Source organism: Microtus ochrogaster, chromosome 15 (genome assembly GCF_000317375.1).
Source record: "Microtus ochrogaster isolate Prairie Vole_2 chromosome 15, MicOch1.0, whole genome shotgun sequence".
In the NCBI taxonomy this organism is placed as follows: domain Eukaryota; kingdom Metazoa; phylum Chordata; class Mammalia; order Rodentia; family Cricetidae; genus Microtus; species Microtus ochrogaster.
The window spans coordinates 16,780,626-16,806,948 of NC_022017.1; the positions used below are offsets into that span (position 1 = coordinate 16,780,626).

At 43.7% G+C, this 26,323-nt stretch overlaps 1 protein-coding gene across 3 annotated transcripts in view; it reads right to left on the bottom strand.

Moving 5' to 3' along the window:
- Positions 1-12,779: 12,779 nt before the first annotated feature.
- The window catches only part of Irak4 (interleukin 1 receptor associated kinase 4), a 30,149-nt gene continuing 16,605 nt past the window's right edge, over positions 12,780-26,323 (bottom strand). For all 3 annotated transcript variants that reach the window (XM_026782776.1, XM_026782777.1, XM_005354299.3), the window contains exons 7-13: positions 23,811-23,875; positions 21,521-21,635; positions 21,009-21,118; positions 18,851-19,034; positions 18,092-18,154; positions 13,998-14,156; positions 12,780-13,891 (exon numbers count right to left, since the gene is read on the bottom strand). In XM_026782776.1, coding sequence (XP_026638577.1) covers positions 13,850-13,891; positions 13,998-14,156; positions 18,092-18,154; positions 18,851-19,034; positions 21,009-21,118; positions 21,521-21,635; positions 23,811-23,875 — 738 coding nt within the window. In that variant the 3' untranslated portion in view covers positions 12,780-13,849. The remainder of the gene's footprint in view (positions 13,892-13,997; positions 14,157-18,091; positions 18,155-18,850; positions 19,035-21,008; positions 21,119-21,520; positions 21,636-23,810; positions 23,876-26,323) is intronic.

Genomic DNA, 26,323 nt, shown 5'->3' on the forward strand with positions numbered 1-26,323 from the left:
CCTTGCGTGATGTGCTTCCTGATCCTTGAAGGGGTGATGTAGGTGTGCCATCCATTCATGAAGGGCTGTGCATTCGACAGCTGCTCTCATCAGCCTGACCAGTTGTGAATCTCTATAGTTACTGCTGACCATTGAAAAGGAATCATCTCTGGCCAAAGCTGGTGACAGCAATAAAACATTAGCATAAACGTAATGCTTAGAAAGCAATTTGAAGGGATGTTATGACTGTATAACAACATATGTAGCTTCCCCAGTCGGGCCTCCCTAGCTACAGGCCATTGACTAGGTTTACAGTACCATCTTTAAATGTCCCTTCTGTTCAGCTGGTCTCAACGCTAATCAAAGTAGTTGATTACTTGTATAGCTGTCTCCTCCATGACTGAAACATTTCATCTTGCAGTAAGTTTCCTTAAGCCAGAAGGCAACAACTCAAAATAACTTAAGGAAGTCCCTGAAACTGACCAGATTTACTAGGTCCCTCCTTCCCAAGGGTAAATAATAAAGACTGGTGAGAGGCACTGTCAGAGAAGTCAAACTGCAAAAAAGACTCTGAGAAAAGTCCTGCTTCCTAGAAGAAGCAGAAACCAGTTGAGGTGCCTGGCTAAGGCTCAAATCAACCCAGTTTCTTCGAAAGGATACTCTGCCACCTGCTGAGTTGCCTGTAGATGGTGCAGTGTGCTTCAAGTTACCTATGAGTTGCCACCCATGCTGTGGTGGGCTTTTGAGATGTAGCTCTCTTTTGAGTCATTGCTGCTTCTATGAGTAACCCCAATAAAACCCATTTGTTCGCCAAGTTGGGCTTCAGTGGTGAAAGGACATCAGACACAAGACACCCTAAGATCAAGTTCTCAGTACAAAAATGTATTTGCCCCAGAGGGACAAACAGCAGGAGAATAAGAGACAGAAGACAGAGGATGACGGAGGCTGCGAGAGGAATGGAGAAGGGGAAGGGACATTTGTCCCTAAGGGACAAAGGACTGCCTCTGGATAGAGACAGGCAAGATAGATGTGGTCCATAGGCAAATGACATTTTATAAAGGGAAAAGCGGAACGCCATGTTAGGAATGAGCTGGTTAATTTTGGTTATTTTAATTGGGTGAGCCCAAACGGAGTTTTTGCTTGCTTTACTTCAATGCTTTGATAGTTGGACCTGGTGACCAGCCTCAGAAGGAAGAAGTGGCCAAATGAGGGAATAGACCTTGGTGGCCAGCTTTAAGAATGTAATCCAACAGTTTAGCAAGGCAGAGGGAATGGCAGAAGGGCAAGGCCTGCCAAAGTCGTGCTTGGGCCTACTAGAGCTCCTCAGATGGCATCCATGCTATAGTCTGTGAGAGGCTCCCCACTCGGGGTGAGTAGATGTGTGTGTGCCTTGTCCCAGGAAAAGTCTGTCACACAACATTGCTCTGCAATGGGAGGCTGCTTGTTGGTTCCCAGCCGCCCGGCTAGTTCAGACCCAAAATAATCACACAGAAACTGTATTAATTGAATCACTGCCTGGTCCTTAGTTCTAGCTTCTTATTGGCTAACTCTTACATATTAATTTAACCCACTTCTATTAATCTGTGTATCACCTTGTGGCTATGGCTTACCGGCTAAAGATCTGGCATCTGTCTCCAGTAGGGCTACATGGCTTCTCTCTGACTCTGCCCTTCTTCCTCCCAGAATTCAGCTTAGTTTTCCCCACCTAGCTAAGTTCTGCCCAGCTATAGATCCAAAGCAGTTCCTTTCTTTCTTTCTTTCTTTCTTTCTTTCTTTCTTTCTTTCTTTCTTTCTTTCACTTTTTTGGTTTTTCGAGACAGTTTCTCTGTTGTTTTGGAGCCTGTCCTGGAACTAGCTCTTGTAGCCCAGGCTGGCAGCTAACTCACAGAGATTCACCTACCCTCTGCCTCCCGAGTGCTGGGATTAAAGGCATGTGCCACCACTGCCCAGACCAGAGCAGTTTCTTTATTCATTAATGGTAATCACAGCATACAGAGGGAAATTCCACATCATTATTCCATAACAAATATGCCCATACTACTTAGTGACTGGGTAGCATAACACACAAGAGCTGCATCTAATAAGACAGCTGATGTCAATTCTCTCTCTGCAGGCAAGACTTGCTGTGAGTTCCCGCTTGACTTCTCTGTATCTGGTGAGCAGAATATGTGAGGTCATCAGCAACAGCGGGGTCTTACCATCTAGTTCTGAGGAGTACTTAGCAGGGCAATTTCTGAACTGTTTAGGGGTCTCAGAGCCTCTGGTCCAAAACTTAGAGGAAGGTAGCCCAACACTGGCAGTGGGATTCCCATTTAACTTGATGGCTCCCAAGAGAAGCTTTTATTTACCCATTCAGGCTACCACCACTCAAACTCATTTACTTTTATTTTTTTTAATTAGATTGCCAAGTATCAGATTTACTTAGGATGTTTTCTGACAACTTACTTTTGATTGAATCTTTTCCCTGCATCCTAACCCATCCCCCCTCCCCATCGTACTTAAATGCCTTCAATTCCAATGCTCCCTTCCTCTTGGTTTTAATCATGTGTGTGTGCGTACATGGGAATATGTGTGCATGTAAGTGCAGTGTCTGTGAAGGCCAGAAGAAAGTGTCAGATCCCTTGGAGCTGGAGTTACAGGCAGTTGGGAGTTGCCTAACGCGGGTGCTGGGAATCAAGCTCAGGTCCTCTGAGAAAGCTATGCACAGCCTTTCCTGCTGAGCCTCTTTCCACTCATTTCCCCTCCCCTTAAATGTGCTTACCACCCTCCGCTTCCCAACCTGAAATCCACAGTCCCTGTCCCCTTGTGGACTCCTGGCTAATTTCCTGGGTTCCGTCCACATGCCCAAATAAGTGCACACATAGGAAAATTAGAAACTACAACCCAGCAAGGAGAGAAAATATTGAATATCTTTCTGAGCCAAAACTATCTCAATATACATTCTATTCATATCCATTTTCCTATAGATTTTCATTTTTCATTATATCGGAACAAAATGCCATGTTTTCATTATCCGTTCATCTATCAATGACATCTCGTCTGATTACATTTCTTGGCTATTGTGAAGGAAGCTATGACAAACAGGGATACACAAGTATTTTTAAACCCTTTAGGTGTATATCGAGGACTGGCCAACCTGAGTCACATGGTAATTCTAATTTTAGTTTTTTGTGACATCACCACATTGATTTCCATGGTGACTGCACCAGTTTACACTCCTACCAGCAATGAATAAGGGCTTCTTTTTCTCTGCATCCTTGTCAGCATGTCTTGCCATATATTTATATATATAATAAGATATATATTTACCATTTTAGCTGGCATGAGATAGAATCTCAAGGAGTTTTAATTTGCATTTCCCAGACGACTAAGGATATTGAATGTGTTTTACAAAAATTATTAGTCATCTCTTTTCCATTTTGAAAAGTACCTATTTAGTTCCTTAGCCTTTTTTTTTGGTATTTGTGTGTGTATGTGACATGGAATGTGTACAGATGTCAGAGGACAACCTGAGGGAGTTGGGTCTCTCCTCCCACCATATGGGTGCCAGGGATCAAACCTCAGCTCTTAGCCTCAGTCATAAGCACACTTTTCAGCTGAGCTAGCTCATTGACCCAGAGAATGTTGCATCAATGTTGGTCAAGAAGATTCATCCTCAGTCTGTTTTTTAGTTGTTGTTCCTTTATCTGGTTTCGACATCAGGGCATTAGTGGCTCAATAATAAGATTTTGGAAGCATTGCATGCTTTGCTATTTCATGAAATAATTTTGGAAGGATTGATGCTGGCCTTTAAAAGTTTATAGTGAGTGTGACTTAACTCCAGCAGCTTCAGCATCATTGCTTGTTATAGATCTATTTTAAATATTTATCTTATTTTGCTTTAATTTTGATAGAGCATATGTGTGATGGTTTGAAAAAAAAATGGCCACAAAAGGGAGTGGCACTGTTAGGAGGTGTGACCTTATTGGAGTAGGTGTGGTCTGGTTATAGCACAGTGTACCACGGCAGAGGCCACTTTCAGGCTCCATAGATCCTCAATCCACACCCAGTGAGAAAGTTCAATTCCTGCTGCCTTTGGGTCATGCTGTAGAATTCTCCAGCATCATATCTGCCTGAATGTTGAAAACTGGCATAACATACTTCAGCTGCAATGCTCCCCACTTTTTAAAGTAAAGTTCTCTTGGATTTGTTTCCTTTAATTGGATTTTTAAATTTTCGTTTTTAAATGAATGCATGCATGCATGTATGTATTTTAAAATGGTTTATTTTTTATTTGATGTACGCTGATGTTTTGCTTGCATGTAGGTCTGTGTGAGGGTGTTGGGTCCCCTGGATCTTGAGTTACAAGCAGTTGTGAGCTGCCGTGTGGGTGCTGGGAACTGAACCTCAGTCCTCTAGAAGAACACCCAGTGCTTTTAGCTGCTGAGCCATCTCTTTGGCCCCTAAATGTATTTATTTTTAAGTGCATGCCTGCTCGTGCATGAGTGTGTGTACACACATGCCTGTATGTGCATATGTACATGTGAATTCCAGGGCTGCTGAGCCCAGGGGCAGAGGATAATCAACAACCTAGAGTTACAGGGAATTGTGAGTCTCCTGCCATGGACGCTGGAAGACAAAGAGAGCAGTGCAGTCTCTCAGCCTCTTGAGCCAACTCTCCAACCCTAAATTTTTAATTTTAAAAGAGGGGGACATAGCACCTGGAGACATAATCTGGATATAAGAATGGTGGTAACAGGAGAAATGGCCATTTGCCGTCTAAGGCAAAGATTCCACATGCTGTTTTTCCTAATTGTATCAAAGGAACGAGCTTACTGATCCATTACTGCTGTCTCCATATTGACTGCTTTTGAGACTGGAATCCGAATGAGTAAAAGCCATTCTCACAGTTGAAGTGTTCGAACTTACCATGGATAACTGAGATTGAACCACTGCTGAATGGCAGCCGAAGATGATTCACTGAACTCCTACACCAGAGACATAGGTATAAATCAGAGTATGATTTACTAGTCATAAAAGAGACTCTGTAATAGAAAAATAATTGTACAATCCATTAGTCTTACCCTCTGTGTATTGCTTTCTAAAAGGCAAAAACAGGCAAGAAACAGTAAGGGAAAGAAGGGCTGTTAGTACAAGGTGAGCCAGTGCTGTGTGATGCTGTTTTTGGGGAAATATCAACAGTCACTCACTCCAGATAGGGATCTGACAACAGACCAAAGTACAAATATCATCCAAGTCATTGCTGAACTGATGAGTTTTATTGGGGTTATAAGCAGGACTATGGATGAGGGGTTACTTACAGGAGCGCAGAAATTACTCCAAAGACAGCATGGGGAGAGTTGAGGAAAGCTGAAAGCCTGGACCACACTGCACAGCCTTCACGTGACTCAAAGCATTAGAGAGTATCTTTTCCACATAGCTCATACAACCTGAGAGTCCTCTAGGCAGCTCCCTGGTTTCCATTTCTTCACGCTGCCTGGCTGGTCTGAGCCTCTTCTAGGTAGCTCAGCTTGCTCTCGGAGAGTCCCTGATGGGAGCCAGGCCCCAGAATCATGTGTGATGTGGGAGTGTCGTATATCAATCTGTTGATTTCATTGGTTAAGCAATAAAGAAACTGCTTGGCCCTCATAGGTTAAAACATAGGTGGGAGGAGTAAACAGAACAGAATGCTGGGAGGAAGAGGAAGTGAGCTCAGACTCGACAGCCATGCCCCGCTCCTGGGCAGAGACGGGATGAAGCTCCAACCCAGGATGGACGTAGGCTAGAATCTTCCCGGTAAGACCGGTGCTTACAGATTCTTAGAGATGGGTTGATCGGGATATCAGAATTAGCCAGTAAGGGCTAGAGCTAAAGGGCCAAGCAGTGTTTAAATGAATACAATTTGTGTGTTGTTATTTCGGGGCATAAGCTAGCAGGCGGCCGGCGTGCTGGGGATGCAGCCCCGCCGCTCTTGTTACTACACATGTGAAGGCTGAAGCATGCTCCCAGCTTCTCTCGGCTGGCAGAATTCAGTTCCCCACGGCTGCACAGGTGCACTCTCACTTACTGCCAGCTGAGTAACATCTGGAGGAAAGCAGTCATCTTCCTGGGGCCACCCTTGGGCTTTTGACGATGTTGTCCCCTCAAACGGTATGCATATCCCTACACAGTCCGCAGAAAGTATCTCTGCTTATGTCCTGGGTCTCCTGATGTGGCTCCTTCCATAGTTCTCTGACTGATACTCAGAGTCAGATGAGTAGGTCCCATAACTGCATCTGCAAAATCCCTTATACTTTGCATGAAATGTAACCTAGTAGCTTTATTGTGGGAGTATCATCAAAGGATATTTTGCTTATAGTGAATGATCGCTGAAATTAACACACTGGGAACAGACCTTACGAACATTTTGCTATAGATAGGGTTTTATAATTGTATCCAAAAAATTAAAGAACCTATCATTTTACTATTACAAAGTCTTTGCCTGTATTTTTAACTATTTGCTTTTTATGACTCCCCTTCCCTGCCACCAGGAAGGCAGAGTAGATATTACTCTAGTGTATGGGGAAGTGTGTGAATGTGAGATTTTCTAGGGGAGATGACCAGACATCGCTTCCCTGAGACATGTTACAAATGACAGACAAAATAAGCAACTCCACTCATGTCTTACTTGGTGAACCAGTGAGTTTAACTGGGGATATTAACAAAAGCAGGGTAAGAAGTCTTGGGCTTATAGCACCACTGAAGAAAACGTCTCTCCCAGAGACCCTTAACTGCCTAGATATCCTTCGAGATATGAGGGACCTTGTGAACTCCTCCCTGCACACATGGGCCCCATCTTGTTCATGCTTTGTGTGGATAATCACGGCTGCTGACAGTTCAGAGGAGCAATGACCATAGTAGGCACAGAGGAAAGTATTCCTCAAATTGGCACCCTTTCTTTTGGCTCTTATAATCTTTCCACCTTCTCTTCCGGGATGTTCCCTTTGGTGATCAGAAGGAGAATGTACTCCATAGGCTCTGGTATCTAAACACTGGTTCCCACTTGGGGTGTTTTGTGTGGTTGCAGCCTTGTTAGAGAACGCTCATCATTGTGTGTGTGTGGGGGGGGGCTCTGAGGTCATACGGCCTCACTCTGCTTCCAGTTTCTCCTCCTTGGCTTTGTGTCTGAGCTTGAAGACATGAGCTCTCAACTTCCTGCTTCTGCTGCCGTGCCTGACACCTACTGCCCTGCTTCCCTCCCATAATGGACCCTTATACTTCCGCAACCATAAGCCCAAAACTCTTCATTCTGTGAGTTGGCCATGGTGTTTTTATCACAGCAACACAAAGGGAACTAATCCATTCTCTGAGACTTAGAAGGGTTAACAAAGATGCCCCATTTGGAGTTGAGCACTCAACAGTCATTATTCTTGACAATTTGATCAGTTATGTAGTAACTAACACTTACTGATCAAGGCTGAAAGCAGCAATAAGTCAGACATAATTATAAATGCTTAGAAGTTACTCTGGCAGGTACACTATATCTATTTAGCCAAACAATAACAGGAGACTATCCCTTAAGAAGGCCCATGGCTCCATTATCCATGGGCTTTTGAACAGGTTTACAGTCAGATGAGTAGGTCCCATAACTGCATCTGCAAAATCCATGAGATCTGATGCCCTCCTCTGGCCTGAAGGCATACATGCAGGCATAACACTATATACATAGTAATAACTAAATAAATCTTTTTAAAAAAGTACTGTGTATGAATTTCTTCCCGAGGAGTAGGCTTTACATCCACTCAGAAAGCAACTGTTAGCACTCATAACAATTGTGCCACTATTGCATTAGTGGCCCCTCTTGCCCAAGTCTGTAGTGTAACATGCAGGGATCACAGCTGCATAGGATGCTGCTGATGACCTTTCCCCAGGAGCCTGCACAGCACCTCCAGCACTGTGAAAGTTAGCTGGCAGGAAGCTTCTAGCCCAGTTCCAGCTTGATCTCCTCATGTTCCACAACCAAAGTGTGTGGTGTCTTTAGTATTAGGGTCTTATCATCTAGTTCTGGTGAAAAACCAACAGCAGTGGAAATTGCCTTGTATTTCTTGGACAGCATCCCTGGCGAAGAGCTCAGGAACTGCCCTACCCCCAGCATTGGAATTTCCACTAACCTTATAGCTTCTAGGAATATTTATTTCCAACCAAACAAGGGACTTCTGTTCAAACTCCAAGCTTTGTTTTGACACTGACAGGCGCAGGCTCTTGGGGGACTTTTTCCCCCTTACCCTGTTGTATGACCTCTGTGCGTTACCCAACTGTAAAGCTCCCAAGGACTTCAGAGTTGTGTGTGGCCCTTGAACCTTGTGTGAACTGATTTCCCATGTACTTGGGTGTATTTCAGAAGCCTTTCTTTTCTTTCTTTAAATCTGCCTTATTGGACTGGAGATATGGCTCAGTAATTAAGAGCACTGGCTGCTCTTCCAGAGGTACTGGGTTCAATTCCCAGCAACCACATGGTGGCTCACAACCATGAGATCTGATGCCCTCCTCTGGCCTGAAGGCATACATGCAGGCATAACACTATATACATAGTAATAACTAAATAAATCTTTTTAAAAAATCTGTTTTATTTTTAATTATGTGTAGGTGTGGGGGTGGGTATGCACATTTGATTGCAGGTGCCCTTGGAGGCCAGAGGCATTGGTACCCACTGAAACTGGAGTTACAGGTGGTGGTTTGTAGACCCCATGACGTGGGTGCTGAGAATTTGAGTCCTCCGCAGGGGCATAACTACTGAGCCATCTCTCTAGCTCTCAGATGTCTTTCTAAATCTCTTAAAACACCTAGAACTTAGCATTACGCCACGTGTGAAATGCAGCCTTTGTGCAAAGGGTGGCGGGACCTCTGAAGGACCACCACCCATCTTGCTAACCAGTTGCCAGTTGATTTTAGAAGTCAGTAGCTTCGGAAATACTAAGGGAAAATGACAGTGTGGTCCCATATACACCACAAAAGTTTCCATTTCTTCTATCGGCTGTTTTCTCAACAGTCCAGTGTTGAGTATGGCTGTCTGAAGGGGAGTTACGTCCTTAGTTTACCTGCCATTATCCACAAACACTTGCCCTGAGTTACTCCATTTCCTCAGGCTGCAGTGCTACTTCAGGGATGACATGCATTCCCACCTGCAACAGGCTCGTGGGGGCTAGGGCTGAGTCCTGGTGCCTGAGCTGGCCTAGGGCCCAGAGGAAGCACAGCCATGTCACACCTACTACCATCCCACACATCTGATTGTCTCTGGGCTAAGCTGTGCCTAGTTGTTGCCTCTCTATTGGCTACATTGGGCTACTGAGGGGTCTCTAGGTTGGGTAAACAATTTCCACGCACAGAAAATTGCCTCCCAAAAGAGGAGTGTGCATAGCTTATTCTGGTTCTGGGTGGATGTCTAATTCCCATCCTGGGGACAAACAGTCCTTTTCATTTACATTGCTAACATTTATATATTAATTAAGCTTTTGTTTCAGGCCTTAAAGCCTTCCAGAGGCTCTATTGAATTTCACTATCATTTTTTTCCTTAGGAACTTTGTCTTGACACTAATCTGGCCTCAAATTTGCTTTCCAGTTCCCACACAGATCCCTTTGTCTGATTTCTTTTAATCATCCCTCTTGATTGCTTTATTAGTTTATGAGCTTGTTTACATATCAGTCTACACTGTTCAGACTTGCCAGGGGCACTTTTTCCTAATAAAGGACACATGCTACAACACGCTCATCAGAGCCATTAGAGATTGCACCAGTCCCAAGGTAACCACTGAACCGGCCTCTGTTAAATCTCCTGGTCCTATCTGATACAACGGACTGGGCATGCAACACTGCCTTTCTCATGCGTGATTATTTCCACATCTGTCCTTCCTCTATTGTCCTCCAGTTCACAGTAGTCAGGGGACCCCCAGTTAGGTATCTATGATGGTTCCTGTGGGCCACCCACCAGAGAGTGATTTCCCTCATATTGTCTTGGATTATGTCATTGCTAGGGTTTCTATTGCTGTGAAGAGACAGTAGGACCACAGCAGCCCTTATAAAGGAAAATGCTTAATGGGGCTAGCTTACAGTTCAGAGGTTTAGTCCATTACCCTCATGGTGAGAAGCACAGAGGCATTCAGGCCGACGTGGTGCTAGAGAAGGAGCTGCGAGATCTACAACTTGACCAGCAGGCAGCAGGAGACTGCGTGCCACACTTGCGGAACTTGAGCATATGAAACTTCAAAGCCTACCCATTTCCTCCAATAAGGGCCATACCTACTTCAACCAGGCCACACCTCCTAATAGTGCCATACCTATTCAAACCCCCAGAGATCATATAAGTTTTGTCTTAAAGCAGGGTTGTGTGGTTATATTAGTTTTTCTGCTTCCATAACACTAGGTTGATTCCATCTACTCTCTTGCCCTACAGCTTTAAGAGCTAATTTATCAAGTAAAAGTCTCCTCCAATTCAAACAGTTCAACAGCACAATATTCCATGATTATCACACCGGGTCATTATTAAGGCCCCTGTGCAGCAGCGAGGTTTATCCTTCCTCTGTATTAAAGATCATGCATGAGGGATATTTCCCATTCCTTCCTCCTCTTCATTGACAAATTCTCCCCACGGATTCCAAGAGTGGAGATCACAGGGAGGACTATTCAGCATACATGTAATTTGTACTCTAAGTCCTCCATATGAAATGGCAAGCTAGCAGCCCATCCTGCATCAGCTTGAATGCATTAATAAACTCAATTACCAACAGCATGCTGGTGTTGCATTAAGGACAGAAATCAATACAACACTTCTCTTTGGTGTCATTTAACCAACAGTGAGCCCAGGTCTGAATTCTCTACTTTGCTCTCCTGTGTCTTCCGTCACCCGTCTGTCTGTTGTATGAGTCTGAATCTGTGTCTGTCTAAATGCTATCTTGTGAATCTGTCCCTTTTCTATGGCTGTATATCTGTGTGTGTTTGTGTTGTTATCCCTAACAAAGGGCTGAATAGCACAGAGAGTATTGCACAGGGAAGGAATGGGGGACACTTTACAGAAATCTTTAACAGTTTTTTTTTTAACAAGGGTGGTGTGGGAAGGACTTCTGTATATGTGTTGCTTTTATTAGCTAATGAATAAAGAAGCTGCTCTCAGCCAATGGCTTAATAGAACATAGCCAGGCTGGAAGGGATATACATATATAGAGAGAGTAGGTGGAGTCACTGAGATGCCATGAAGCCACCAGCGAGAACCTTGCTGGTAGGCCGCAAGCCTTGTGGTAAAACATAAAATAATGGAAATGGGTTAATACTAGATGTAAGAGCTTGCTAGCAATACGCTTAAGTGATTGGCCAAGCAGTGGTTTAAATAATATAGTTTCTGAGTGATTATTTCCAGTCTGGGCAGTTGGGAATGAGCCAGCAGCCTCCCCCAACACAAGGAATCAAGTTACTTACTCCAGCTGACCCCAACTGACCCAGATAGCAAACAGTATTACACATATCATTGTTTATCAAACAATACCTATATGTTGTCTTCAATGATTATGGATATTCATTTTTATAAGACCGCTTTCAAAAGATTGCTTTCAATATATATTTGCTGTTTTCATCAAATGATTATCACAGTACAAACAAACAAAGCATACATGTATTACTCCTAGGTCAGGGACACGGAAGACTAGATAACTCAAGGTTACAGCTATTCATTGCTTTGGTTGTAAAAGTAGACTATATGGGAATCAAAGGCAAATAAGGTTGATTGTTACACTGTTCTCTTAAATGCGGGCTCAGCAAACAGGCTGACTACACAGTAGGAGATCAGCCTTAAGTGACCGCAAGGAATTTTATTTACTGGCTGTGAAGTCCAGAAAAATTCCAGTCCCTTGGGATATAAGAATTTTTTTTTTAGTATACTTCACTGCCATACCACTTCCTTGGGGAGAGGGAGAGGGAGAGGGAGAGGGAGAGGGAGAGGGAGAGGGAGGGAGGGAGAGAGAGAGGGAGAGAGAGAGAGAGAGAGAGAGAGAGAGAGAGAGAGGGAGAGGGAGGGAGGGAGAGAGAGAGGGAGAGAGAGAGAGAGAGAGAGAGAGAGAGAGAGAGAGAGAGAGAGTTACACTCTAGCCCTAGCTGGTATCAAACTCACAGAGACTGCCTGGCTCTACCTCCCAATGGCATTAAAGGACATTTGCCCTGGTCTCATTTTTTTTCTTTCATTTTACATGCTAATTCAGAGAATAATGCAGAGGGCAGAATCTGCACCTTTTTCTTATTGTAGTATGAAATGGCCAGCCGATTCCACTCATCAAGGGGGCATGCCATTGCATACCGACAAGAAGATGGCCTTTCTGGAACTTTCCTCTCAGAGACTCTGCCTGCAGGATGACCACTGCTGTCTTGTTTACGTATCTTTTCATTCAGGCAGGAGCAATGCAGCCACCACTACAGCAAGTGTCTTCATTAGTGTTTCCATTGCTGTGACAAAACACTATGACCAGAAAGCAAGTCGGGAAGAAAGGGGTTTATCTGGCTCACACTTCAGCCTTTCTGTTCATCACTGAAGGAAGTCAGAACAGGAACTCATGCGGGGCTGGAACCCGGAGGCAGAAGATGATACAGAGGCCGTGGAGAACTGCTGCTGACCGGCTTGCTTCTTCTGGCTTGCTTAGCTCACCTTTTTTATGGAACACAGGACTAGCAACCCAGGGATGGCACCACCCACCTTGGGCTGGGTCTTCCCCTATTGATCACTAAATGAGAAAATGCCCTACAGCTGGATCTCAAGGAGGTATTTCCTCAGCAGAGGAGCCTCCTCCCTGAAGACTCTAGCTTGTGTCAAGTTGACACATAAAACCACCCAGTACAGCAAAAGAGCCTGCCATTCTTGCCACATGGAAAGAGATGACATCAGGATTGTCCCCTTGGGTGGGTGCTCCACCCTCAGACAGATCAGCTCCAGTTGCTGTCTTACTGCACATAGCAGAGACAATGCAAGTACCACCCCCAAGCTGATCATTGGTTCTGTTACGCCCCACATAAAGTACTAAGTGTGTGAATTTTTCCTGGGGCAGACAAGCAAACATCTATTCATTCAAATTAGGATATCAAAGGCAGACTGAATGATTGAGTCCACCCATGTCTACCTTGGTGACCCAATGAGTTTAATTAGGGTTATAGGAGCAGTGGTGGGGGTAATGTACAGGAGGAGGTGTGGGGGTTACGTATTGGAGGAGTGGTGGGAGGAGCCATGGAGGTTATGTACAGGTGGGGGTTACATACCAGGAGCATAGGAAGAGTTATTTACAGGAGCACAGAGTTCATTAACAAACCAGAAAAGCCAAATCTGAGGTTTAGGGTAGCTGAGAGCTGGACCAGGGCTTTACAGGAGATTAGCGGAGTCTGCTGAGCTTCAAACCAGGGTCTCTGGCTATATGGTGGTGGCGCAGGCAGAGGAGGCAGAGGCAGGCCGATTTCTGAGCTCGAGGTCAGCCTGGTTTGTAGAGAGAGAGTATCAGGACTTCTAGTGCCAGCAACAACAAAACTCCAAACCCTAGGGTCTCCCTAGTGCTGTGCTGTTTTCCTGAATCTTGTAGTTGCTGTAATTTGATGACATTGCCATGGAAAATGATCTCTATACAAAGGAGGTGGGGCCAAGTGCCACCATGCTACTGTCATTCTGGCAGTGCGTCAACACATCCGTTAATCAGTCAGTACAGTGCACCATGCTGCCATGTTAAACATAAAGACCATTTAGGAAAACAAAACTAAAAACCAGGCTGGTGATGTAGGCTCAGTGCCAAAGTGCTTGTTCAGTCTTCAGGACCACAAGACGTTAAAAAACAAAGGTGAAGAGTGAGTGCTTATAGAGTGTGTTATACATAGATTATATATATAGTCTATTTCACTCGTGTTCAGCAGGCATCTCTTGCAGCAACTGTTGAACCTTTAAAAAGGAAGAATACAAGAGCATTATGCAGATGCCTCGAGACACACACTTCGTGAAGGCTAACGGCCCGCAGCCCTCACTGCCTGTGGATATAAGAGGGTACCTTCGCAATGTCCGGCCTCTTGTTCTTCTTTTCCTGCAGACACTGACTAGCTGCAGCGTACATGGCTTCAATGGACGCAGGGTCCGCATCATCCATCTTCTCGTCGGTGTAATCCCCGATCGTCTTCTCTTCATCCTCGATCTCTTCTTTAATATCCAGCTATAAAAATGGGCATGAAAACTTGGTCAAAAGCTTCAAAATGAAAGAAATCAGAATGCAAATGTAAATGATTTAAAATCGTCTATTTTTGTAATAACCTGAACTCTTATTTTCCTATTTTTTTCATAACCCCCTTAGGAATTGAAGCCATGCGGGACGGACGTTAGATCAGGAAATGTACACGCGCACAGGCATCGCTGATTTACTAGTGTGATTCCCGTCCACTCCGACCCATCTGCTTTACAATTCTCGTCTTTCTGTGATGAGCGAACTGCTCGCATTCCTATTGGCAGCATCTGCCAGTTCAGGAGCATCAGCTTCCTGATCATTTCCGAGAATACTGTTTCACCTTCTGCATTCAGACACCCTGGGCTTATTCACAGGAACTCAGAATGCTGAACCAAAGAGAAAGAAGGACTTGGAGACTGGGCGATGGAGGAGGAGGAGGAGGTGCTGTGGGCTGAACAGTCAGATGAGTGGTGGCCCCAGAAGCATGTATCTATGTATGTCTATGTCCTGGTTCCTGGAGTCTGTAAATATGACCTCACGTGGAAAAAAAAAAAAAAACGATCTCTGTGGACATCTGAAATGAGAGGTCATCTTGGGTTTAGTGGTTTGGATGGAATGTTCACCGCAGGCTCATTGGTCTTCTATGGGTGGTGCTGTTTGGGTAGGCTTGGCAGGTGAAGCCTTGTGAAGGAGGTTTATCACTTGCAGGGGGGCGGGGATGGGCTCTGAGGGCTTAAGGCCTCATTGTACGTCCAGTTCACTCTGATTTGACCTTGTGATTTGAGATATGAGCTGCAAGCTTCCTGCTCCCGCTGTCATGCCAGCCACTTGTTACCATATCTCCCGGCAAGAGACTTTGGAACCATAAGCACCAATACACTCTTCCTTCTACACGCGGGGGTGGGTTGGTGTTTTATCACAGCAATAAAACAGTAAGTAAATCCTGAGTTATCCAGGCAAGCTCTAACTTCAATGACAAGTGTGTGTGTGTATATATATATGAGACAAAAAGAAAAAGACCAAGAAGAAAATGCGACCACCAGCAGCAGAGATGGTAGTGACAGGGCTATAAGCCGAAGATACCAGAAGCCACCAGAACCTGGGAGAGGCAGGAAGAGTCTCCCTGGACTCTCAGGAGGGACTCGTGGGCTTATCAAAACTTGACTTCAGACTTCTGGCTGTATTGAGAGGCTATCTTTCTGTCACTTTAAGACACCTGGTTTATGGTATGTTTTGTAGTAGCTCAAATAAATTTATATCGAAAGGAAGGATTACGAGTGAGGAGTGGAACATAACATTCCAAAACCCTTGCAAAAGAAGGACTGTGAAATGACACAGCAGTGGAAAGTAGGCTCACTGAGAGACAGATCACAAGTACCCGACATTACAGTCTTAGGACTTCCCAGCCGTACCCGCACTCCAGAGAGTACTGTTCCCTGATTTTTACACTTTCACTGTTAAATGACACAGTGCAAACCTGGGACTCATAGAGATCCTGGGTTTCATTTCTATTCAAACCAAAGTGGTGACTTTTACACCTACTGAAGGGAAGGAGGATCTTGGTAGGAGACCCTTAGAGGTCTTTATGTCAGAAGCTGAAGCTGAGGAAGCACAGGTCGTCATCCCTAGTCCCTTATCTCTTCTCTGGCCCTGTGGGGCTTTGTTTGTCTTGTTTTTCTGGTTTTAGGAATCCAGTTCAAGGCTTTGTGCAAGCTAGGAAAGAGTTCTCCCCACCAGCACCAACCTGCACTGCTAACCCCTCCTATAAGAAATGATTTTCCCATTGATTTATTTATTGTGGGAGGTGGAAGTCAGAGTCGCAGGTCAAGCTAGGTGGCAGCACCTTTACCTGCTGAACATCTTCCTGGCCTCTATTTTTCTAATGTTTATTTTTTTATTGTATGAAAAAATGTAATGAAAAAAATGAAGATCCTTTTGAAGAAGAGCATACAGCAGTCCCATTTCTGAGACTTGGGGTACACTCAAGGGATGTACTGTGTGGGGAAGTCTGCTGTTTTTGTTTTTTGAGTTTGTGTGCACATGCTTGTGCACAGATAACGTTTATGTTTTTAATCCAACCCCTGCCACGAACTTTATCTATGTCCATATAGTAACAGCTTAAATATGGCCTCTCCAATTCAGGCTTCTCTCTTGATCTCCTGTAACTGATGGGACAGAGAACTTTATATTTCTGGTTAACATAAATTTTTTTTTTTAATTTGCCATTATAACATTCTAAATACTGATGGAGGAAGGTCATTGGTTAATTAAATAAAGAAGCTGCTTGCCCCGATAGGTTAAAACATAGGCGGGAGGAGTAAACAGAACAGAATGCTGGGAGGAAGAGGAAGTGAGGTAAGACACCTCAGACAGAGACTCGACAGCTCTCCTCTCGGGGGGGCAGAGGCCTCAGAGAGACACGATGCTCCACTCTTGCGGGCAGAGGCGAGAGCTCTGCTCTCTGAGACACACGCCATGAAGCTCCGACCCAGGATGGACGTAGGCTAGAATCTTCCCGGTAAGACGGGTGCTCACAGATTATTAGAGATGGGTTGATCGGGATATCAGATTTAGTCAATAAGGCAAGAGCTAAAGGGCCAAGCAGTGTTTAAATGAATACAATTTGTGTGTTGTTATTTCGAGGCATAAGCTAGCAGGCGGCCCAGGGTGCTGAGGATGCAGCCCCGCCGCTTATATTACAACAGAATACCATTAGACTATTCTCATAAATATCTTCTAATATAAATATACTTCATATATTATTTTAATATTGCGTTTTCAACAGACCATGGACATTTCTGTTTTATGGTGGACATTTGTAACAATCTCACACGCTACAGTTTACTCAATTTAGTTTTGCCACTAAGACTTTTGTTGCCCTTTGACAAAGTCCTATTTTAATTATCTGTATGCATGTGTGTGTTTTTGTATGTGGCTATGTGTACAAGTATGCAGGTACCTGTGAAGGTCAGAGGCCTCAGACCTGGAGCTAAGGTTACAAGCAGTTGTCAGACACCTAACATGGGTGTTGAGAAATAAACCTGGCCCTCTGGACAAGGAGTATGACCTTTTGAGTGCTGCACCATCTCTCCAGCCCTGGCATCAAGACTGAACAAGTAAGTTATACCTTCTGATCATCTGATCCTAATTCTGGTACATTCTCTAGTAAATGTCTATTGTCTGAATAGTTTGTACCAATAGGGCATATAAATAAATTATGATAAAAGGAGTATAGTTGTTAAAAAATGTAAAAAAATTATAAATAATAATATATCTTTAGAGATATATACAAAGACACACACATATATTTCCTTATATATAAGTATCACATATATATTCTTTATCAATATGTATAAAGATATATGTAAAGATACATGTTTATATATATATATCTTTAAAGATGCATATAATCTTTAAAGGATGTGGTGTAATTTATCTAAAGTTTAGCTATCATTTAACTCATCTACTTATAAACTATCAATCAAACGTTCAATATAAAAATGAGGAGGGTAGGAATCGTAGTAAAGGAGGGAAGTGTTTTAACTTTTCAAGTAAAACACTCCATAATGACATCATGATTTTTACCAGCATTTATATTCTTATGCAGATATGAATGAAATCTGTAAGCTTTTTCCTATGATATGAAAATGACTTTGCCACCAAGGGTTTGGATACCCTAGGAAGTAATAAGCCATAGGTGAATTGGCTTTCTTCTCATTTTGCTACAAAGACACCGGAACAGAGACTATAGAAACAATCTCTTCAGGCTTCACAAATACATCCCAGCAACATGGACACACAGCATGCACTTTCACCACGCCATCACACACAGCCAGAGAGGGCATTTCTACCTGCCATATTTACACACGTGAACTTAAGACCACAAAGGCAAGAGAGGAGAAGACTGATAAAAATGGATTCCTTACTAGTAGTTGAGGTTCACGGTTTTCATCCACAGCCGCAAGTCCGGTGATTAGCTCTAATAAAACCTAGGGAGACAGAAAGATCCGTTAGCGAAACACGAAGACATCAAGTGGGAGTTAGAAGGAAAGTGGATGAGCCAGGGACTTGACCACGCTGGGAAAGGCTTTTCTTCTTGTGCTAACCACTGGCATGGAGCATGGATGCTGACAGAAATCTAACCAGCAATTCCTGTGTAAAGCCTATGGACGCCGATATCAAAGAGTTGTACTGCACATGTGTTCTGGGGACTCCAGGTCTGTTCGTTCTTACGGGGCTCTCAGGAGAATCTTATTTTCCAACCAGCAGCCACATTTCACAACCCTGTGTCTTAACGTGACGTGGAATAGAGTTCTGGTTCCATAAAGGAAGCCTGTTTGGAAGACTAAGAGGGTGCCCCATTAATCTTACCCCTCTTTCTCCACTTCTGACTGTGAGATGATACAAAAAAAAAAGCAAGAGAAGAAAAAATACATGTAGTAAAACATTCTAATTTAATTCACTATTAAAAAAAAAGAATAATCAGGGGCTGGAATGAGGGCTCAGCAATTAAAGGCACTTGCCGCCAAGCCTGAGTTTGATCCCTGGGAACTAAGATGGTGGAAGGAGAAAACCGGCTCCTGCAAGCCTGCCCTCTGGCTCTTGGCATGTGTATGCTGTGCCAAATGCATGCACAGACACTCTAAAGAAATCAAAGCAAATCAATAAAGAGAGTGATCACGTACCACGCCAAAGCTGTAGATGTCCGATTTGGGCGTTATTTCTCCTCGCAAAGCTTCAGGTGCCATGTAAGCCGTTGTGCCCACGATTCGACTGGTCATGACTGTCTGGGCAAACTTTGCAGAAGCCCGTGCAAGCCCAAAGTCAGATATTTTGGCGGTAAAGTCTTTGTCTAGTAGAATATTTGCACTGGAAAAAAAAAATGTAAATTTGAAGGAAGAAAACTTTTCTTGCCTACAAGGTCAAGCAGGTTCTTAGAGGTATATGTGTACCTTTGCATATATATACATGCACTATATATGTCTTAGTTACAATGTATGTCATTTTATAGATGCAGCATAGAAGACTAAAATGTGTTTAAATCAGTCAGTTAGATGTCAGCAAGAGAGAGATCACTGCTTTCCTTTCTTTTCTGTATCTTGAAGGGAGGTGCAGGTCCATGTATAGGGTTTCACCTACCCATGTGTTTATATAGTTTATTAGATGTCTTTTGGGGACTGTTCCGTTTTTCTTGGTCATTACATTTTAGGGGTCCTTGGGGTTTACTCCTGGGCTCTTATGCTATATATTTCAATAATTAGATGATAACTCTTCAAGCATCATATTCATGCAAGTGTTATACACTCTGCTCAGAGTTCTACCTTCAAATCTATATGTCAGACTGTCCGCTTAGCCTTGCTACTTCCATCTCTTAAAAGAACATCAAACACAGAATGTATACCCTTCTCAAAGCGCCCCCCCCCAACTGGAACCTCTTCCTGTTCTTTCTATGTAAGTGTGTCACGTCCCAATTATTCCAGCGTGCAACTGTGGACGCTCTAAGTTCCAAGGCTGTTACTGATTCTCCCCTCTTCCTGGCCCTCTACAGCTAAGATACAAACATGTCTTGCCACACTAACCACTTGTGTCTGTCCACTTCTGCTCATATGAACTGTGTCTACCAAGATGTCGACAGCGATCTATTAATTTCTCCTGGTTTTAAACTGCTCTCTACGCGCGACTCACAGTGATTTGTAAAACTTGAATACGATACTGTCGTCCAGCAGTTCTCGACCTGTGAGCTGAGACCCCTTTGCGGGTCGAACGGCTCTTTCACGGGGGTTACTGTCTGATATCCTGCATATTGGATATTTACATTATGATTCATAACTAGTTATGAAGTAGCAAGAGAATAATTTTATAGTGGGGGTCACCACAACCTGAGGCACTGTACGAAAGGGCCACAGCAATGGGAAGGCTGACGACTACTGCTGTAGTTTTGTATTTTCAACAGCATCTCATCACAGCTATGATCAAACCCTTGCCTTTGCCTGCCAGGCCCCATAAGACTTGACTCCTGCTCCTCTATTTAATATCCTCTCATGACTTCTACCCCTCACTTTCTGCACCCCAGTCAGTCACACTGTAATCATTTTACTTCCTGCAACTCATCATGGTCTCTCTCTCTCCCTCCGAAGTGCTATCTGCATGTACACCTTTGTGCCAGAAGAGGGCACCAGATCCCATTAGAGATGCGGTGGCTGAGAATTGAACTCAGGACTTCTGGAGGAGCGGCTTAATCGCTGATCTCCTAACAGCTGAGCCATCTCTCCAGCCCCCCTCAAATTCCCTCCTAACATCCATCTTTTAGGCTTGTGTTCTCTAGAATGTTTTCGTCATCGACTACACAGTTACCCTCAAACTGTGCTTCCTTGTTTCCTGCTCATTGTTCAGGCCTTCGCTTCGACACCATTTCCTTCAAAATCCTCCTTTACACTAACACGGAACACTAACAAACACGAAAACTCTATTATGTTGTGATTGATGTTGAACTCCGCTTGGAGCTATATCTGCTCACCATATCACGTACGGTGCCTAGCATGTAGCAAGTAGACGCCTAACTAGGTAAATAACATACGGGTGGAGAGGACTGAAGAATAACCACGGAGGTGAAGGTGATTCAGGAGAGACCGGTGATCCGAAAGCCAGGAAAACCCTCATCTCCCCAGAGAAGCAGGTCAGAGGCTTGAAATAAGGAAGATGACAGGTGTGTGGAGCACAAAGGGCTTTTCAGGGGCGGGAAAAGTCTCACCCCTATCCGTTAAGATGCAACGCAAAGAGTGAAAGAAAAGGGCAGGAAAATGATGCTTAAAGATGGCTTTCAGAGTTTCACAGTAGATTTACCTTTTGATATCCCTATGAATATGATGATTTTCATGGAGAAAACTTATGCCATTAGCTGCACCCTGAGCGATCTTGCATCTCATGTGCCAAGAGAGGGGTGGAGTGCCATCCTTGTGAAGAAACAGATTTTAAACAGTGGTTTAGGTGAAAAAAAAAGTCCAAAGAAAACCCATAATAGTATTCTCTATTGTCATTTTTGTGTCACTAACCATATCACTAAGAATTTAGAGTTACAATTTTTAAAGCTTGCAAAAAAATAATCTCACATAAGATTAAGTGGAGGCTGCACTCCTCGCTTGAACATACAAATGCACAAGACCATCGCCAACATCTGGCCTTGGCCGATGCTTTTGCGGTTTAAATTTGCAACACCTGTTAACACATAAACTGCATCATTTTACAGAACAGGGGACAGTAAGTTTAGCGTGGTTTCAGTGAACCCCACCAAATGCGATCATTAGCAATATAACACAGAAACGGAAAGTGAGACAGTCTGGTGACAGGGGTCTTACCAAGCAGGACAGTCTGTCGAGCAAGGAGCCATTGGGCATGTAAGCGTATACTAAGCACAGGTTGTCGCTGTCGCTTGAGAAGCCAAGTAGCTCCACCAGATTCTCGTGCTGACACCTGTGCATGTGAGGCAGCGTGCGAAACGATTAGACTAAATATTTCTAGCAGTTACTCAAGTTAAGAGTTTTAGCAGAAAGATCAAAGAGATAATCGCAAAACTATGTGTGTATGTAATATGTAATATACATGTCATATGTAGCGTGACAGATGTTCGTAACATGCTAACAGGCTCATTGAAATTGCCGATTCTTTTCTGTAAATGGTTCTTGTTTCAGTATTACTGATCCATAGCAGAAGCGAACCTCTCCCGATTCTGTAGCCACCTTTGATCAGATCAACAGAACCCGAGACAGGTTAGCTCAGGACGATGCTCATCTTTGCTCAGTGCCTTTTCAAGATCTGGAAACTTAGAGCACGGACAAATCCCTAACACAACACGACTCTAACACACCCAAGGCACTGCTTTCCAGGAACGTCTTCAGCCACGTTTACCTGTCATGCTTACAGTCTTCCATCACATGCTTGTCTACAATCTGAGTTCTCTGTTCCACTGGAGAGAAATGACTACAAAAGCCACAGGATAACAAGGCCACAGTCCTGCCACCTCCTGGGCCTGCGACACAAGGCCTGCTGGCAACCTCAGCCTCAGTCCTTCCCTGCATACAGAACATGGCGCTGGCGTGACAGGGCCGCACCACACGGCTGCTGTGGGCGTTAATGAAGAGCTGGGCTAGCCTGAAGCACACACGGCACATGAGAGACGCTCCACTCAGGCCGTGCTCATTTTGCTCATTCCACGCCATCTATAACTCTGCATGCCCTGGAATAAAATCAGACTTCTGCTCTCAGACGTACTCTGAGAAGCGTAAGCTGATTCGATAAATTCTCCATTTCCACCAAATTTGCACATTTTAAATACAACTAGATAATGTTTATCAAATTTCTCCAGTCTCTAAAGCAGGTGGTAGCTCACCTGTTTTGTTTCACTGAGCTGTACAATGTTACCATGTTACTCCCCAGTGGACAGAGGTCAGACATCTGGATTGGTCATTCTGATAGCAAGGTGCAGAAAGAGACACTTAACCACAACAGGAGAGGCTGGGATGCAGTGAATGGGGGGGAGCAGTATGTGACACCAAGTGCCGTTTCAGGTGCTGGTGACCAAGCCCAGAGCCTTGCTCGTGGCAGACATTTCACCACCTGGGCCTCAAGTTAGTGGCAGAACCAACAATGGAGGAAGAGATGAGGAGATCAAGTCTGGAGAGAGCGTTGACAGGGGTTTCCGTGTGCGCCATCCGCCATTTTTACTGCACATGAACTAACCTCGGTCTGTTAGCTATTTTATGAGGTCAACAATGGAGTGGGTGATGGATAGCGATGGCCTCATGGCGATTGTTTAATAACCTCATTAGGATTCAGATCAAAAGCTCTGGAATTAGCTATATCTGGACCAGAAGCCAGCTCCAAAAATTCCTAACACTAATTATTTGCTGGTGACATGACTTTGGGTAAGTTATTTCACACTTCTAAATCTTGTTTTGTTTTTTTTTTTAAATAAAGGGGGGTTGGTTCTTGGAATTAAATAAGTTCATGAAGCAGACGGTACAGTGACTATCATACAAGTGCCAGTCACTGTAATCACTACATTTTCTGATTTGGTTCTTGTCTCCTTCCTAATGGAGCCCAATAATTTCCGACATTCTGCATCAATATATTCTCAACATCTTTGTATATAATATTCCCTTAGTTACCTCTGAATTTTAGCTTCTCTGAGGGTCTGTTATTTTATAAGTAGTTTTTGTTTTTAGTTATTATTATTGAGGCAGAGTTTACCTTTATAGCTCTGGCTCTCTTGGAACTTGCAACATTGCACAGCCTGTCCTAGAATTCACAAACCTCCTCTGTCAACCTCCCAAGTGCAGGGATTACAGGAGGGCACCATCGTTCCCAGATTTATAAATAGTTGGTTTTTTTTTTAATCAACTACAACTGATCTTGTCGGGAATTCTAGAACACCTGACAACAGAAAACTCTTCAAATCCTCTGTAACTTTGCTGTGATGTAAAACACTGACCGCTTTTAATCTGCTGGCATATAGTATACGTGATCATATAATCAGAGAATAAATAGTGCTGGCCTCAACCCTGCATCTTAACACACCCAAATCTGCGCGAAACCAGGTCCCCTTGCCCCATGCCATGTCCCACGCCACACTGACATGTCAACACTTACTTTGCCATTACTTTAATTTCTTGATCAAACTGTTCCTTTAGTTCCTCAGTACTGATTTCAACCATCTAGAAAGATAAAAACTTATATTGTAACACAATACAATAACCTTGTGGCCCCTAGAGCTGGAAGGGGGGTTAAGAAAGAGTCCTCTGCTGATTCGCCTACTTTAAAATCACGCGGTAAACCAAGTCTGGTGGCGCAGGGTTGTGGTCTCAGATATCTGGGAGGCTGAGGCTGGAGAACGTCAAGTTCAAGACCTGCCTGACTTCCAGAGGAGTTCAAGGGTGGCTTAGCCAGCATGACCTTTAACTAAGTGAGGCGTGAAGAGGGCTGGGATGTAGCTCCAGGGGTAAAGCACTAGCCTAACATATATAAGACGCTGGGTTCAATAACAGTACAGTAATATGAATAAAAAATAATGTCTTGCTAACGTCTGCACAGCTGGGTCCTAAGCAATCTGACAGAGAGCCACAGGAGCCTAAGAGAAACAGACAGACAGACATAAGTAACACAAAGCTGGGATCAAGCGGTCCACTTGGTGAGACAGAGCCACACCAGCAACCCAGAAACTCAGTGTGTTTATTACATACAGCGCTTCCGAGGGGGTTCTCTGTAGGGGAGCAGCCTCAGGCTGCAGTCACCTGGGCTGAGGAAACAGAGGTTGAGACCTTTACTTGTCTGGCTTTAGCTGAAGGCCAACCACTGGTCAGCACCCATACTCAGACCAGAGAAAGGCCTTACCCTTCCGTTCCCATGAGCCTGAGGCACTGGGGTCTTTGACCTGGCCATCCTCCTGTCATGAATGCTCATTAATACAGGGGTACACTTGTTCCCCACAGTCTTATGCTATTTGTTTTATAGAATTATTGACATCTAGAAATACAAGTACTTTACCCTAGGTCCATGCTGTTTTAGAGAAAGGAAAAATATATAAGCCTTTCTAGGTTGTGGTAGGAACAAAATGAAACATAAAATTTCACCACAGAGTAACTTTTAAAAAAGAATTCTGTGTAACATCGTGAAAGCAAATGTGAATAGAAAGAGAATCAAAGCCCAGGAAAGCACCTGTAACATAAATGACAAGGGATGCCTGTGTTAGATACATACACAGGACACTGGCATTTTAAAGAGATAACAGATTGATAATATAATTAATCAATAACTAAAGGTAAAAAACCCTTACAGAAATAGGAACAAAGGACAGGGAAGGAAATTCCTTTTTCATAATGTGTATTGATTTTTTTTTCCTGGGCGTAGAGGTGCATGCTTTTAGTCCTAGCACTTGGGAGGCAGAGGTAGATGAATCTCTGTGAGTTTGAGGCTAGTCTGTTCTACACAGTGAATTCCAGGAGAGCTAGGAATACACAGAGAAACCCTGTTTCAAATATGTGTGTGGTGTGTGTATAATTATTAAAATTACATTTAGCACATGCCACAGTGAACATGTGGGGGTTAGCAGCTTTTTTTTTTTTTTTAGCAGTTTAAGGATTAACTATTAACAGTGGGTTACTTTGCTTTCCAACCCGTAGCTCTGTCTGCAAGGCTGAAGCGTCCCTCTGCAACCTGAAGGTCAGCTCATGACCAGCAACAGATGTGAGCTGAGTTAACCCTTAAAGGATGGGGTGTATGTGACTTTGGGGTTATGTGTTGTCCCTGCTATGCAAAACTGGCAGTATCAGAAGAAGTGCAGAGCTTTGGTAAACACTGTCCGGGACAGTCACGGAAGAAGAATGCCTTAAATACAGACACTAATGTAACCAAAAAAAAAAAAAGTCAAACAAACAAACAACAACAACAACAACAAAAACAATAAAAAACCCCCTCTGTTAATGGAAATGGTAAAGAAGGGTAATTTGTATCTGAGTTTTACCTTGTAAAAATTCTTTTGTTCATGCTTAATGCTTGCTTCTTGCTCTAAAAAGGGGAGTTGGGAAACAGCCCATTGCTACAGTCATACAAGTCAATCTCTGGCTTTGGTCTCAAATTTTTGTGCCCCATAGAGATTTATTCTTTTAATTTTTTAACTTGGAACAAAGTCTGCTTCTGGTGTAGTAGACTTTGATGGCCTGTCCCTCATCTCTGCACGACTCCCATGGACCCAACAAAGGACCTCTAGCTATCGGGCTATCTCACTGGCACCTAAATGGTATTTTTAAATGGGACATGTTATACAAAAGTATCCAGATAACATTTTCCTAGTATCTTATCTTTAATCTATATTAAGTATGAAGCATCATGATGCAAAGTTTATTAACTTATTTTCATGAACCTACCATGATTATAAACACGATTCTATGTCTGGGTCCATAAGCGCTTTCCTAGAGCGAGGCTCCACAGTCCTCAATAGATTCTTACATGATAAAAGATAGGCTTAGGATGGGGTCCTGATGGAGGAAGGTCATTGGTTAATTAAATAACGAAGCTGCTTGCCCTGATAGGTTAAAACATAGGTGGGAGGAGTAAACAGAACAGAATGCTGGGAGGAAGAGGAAGTGAGCTCAGACTCGACAGCT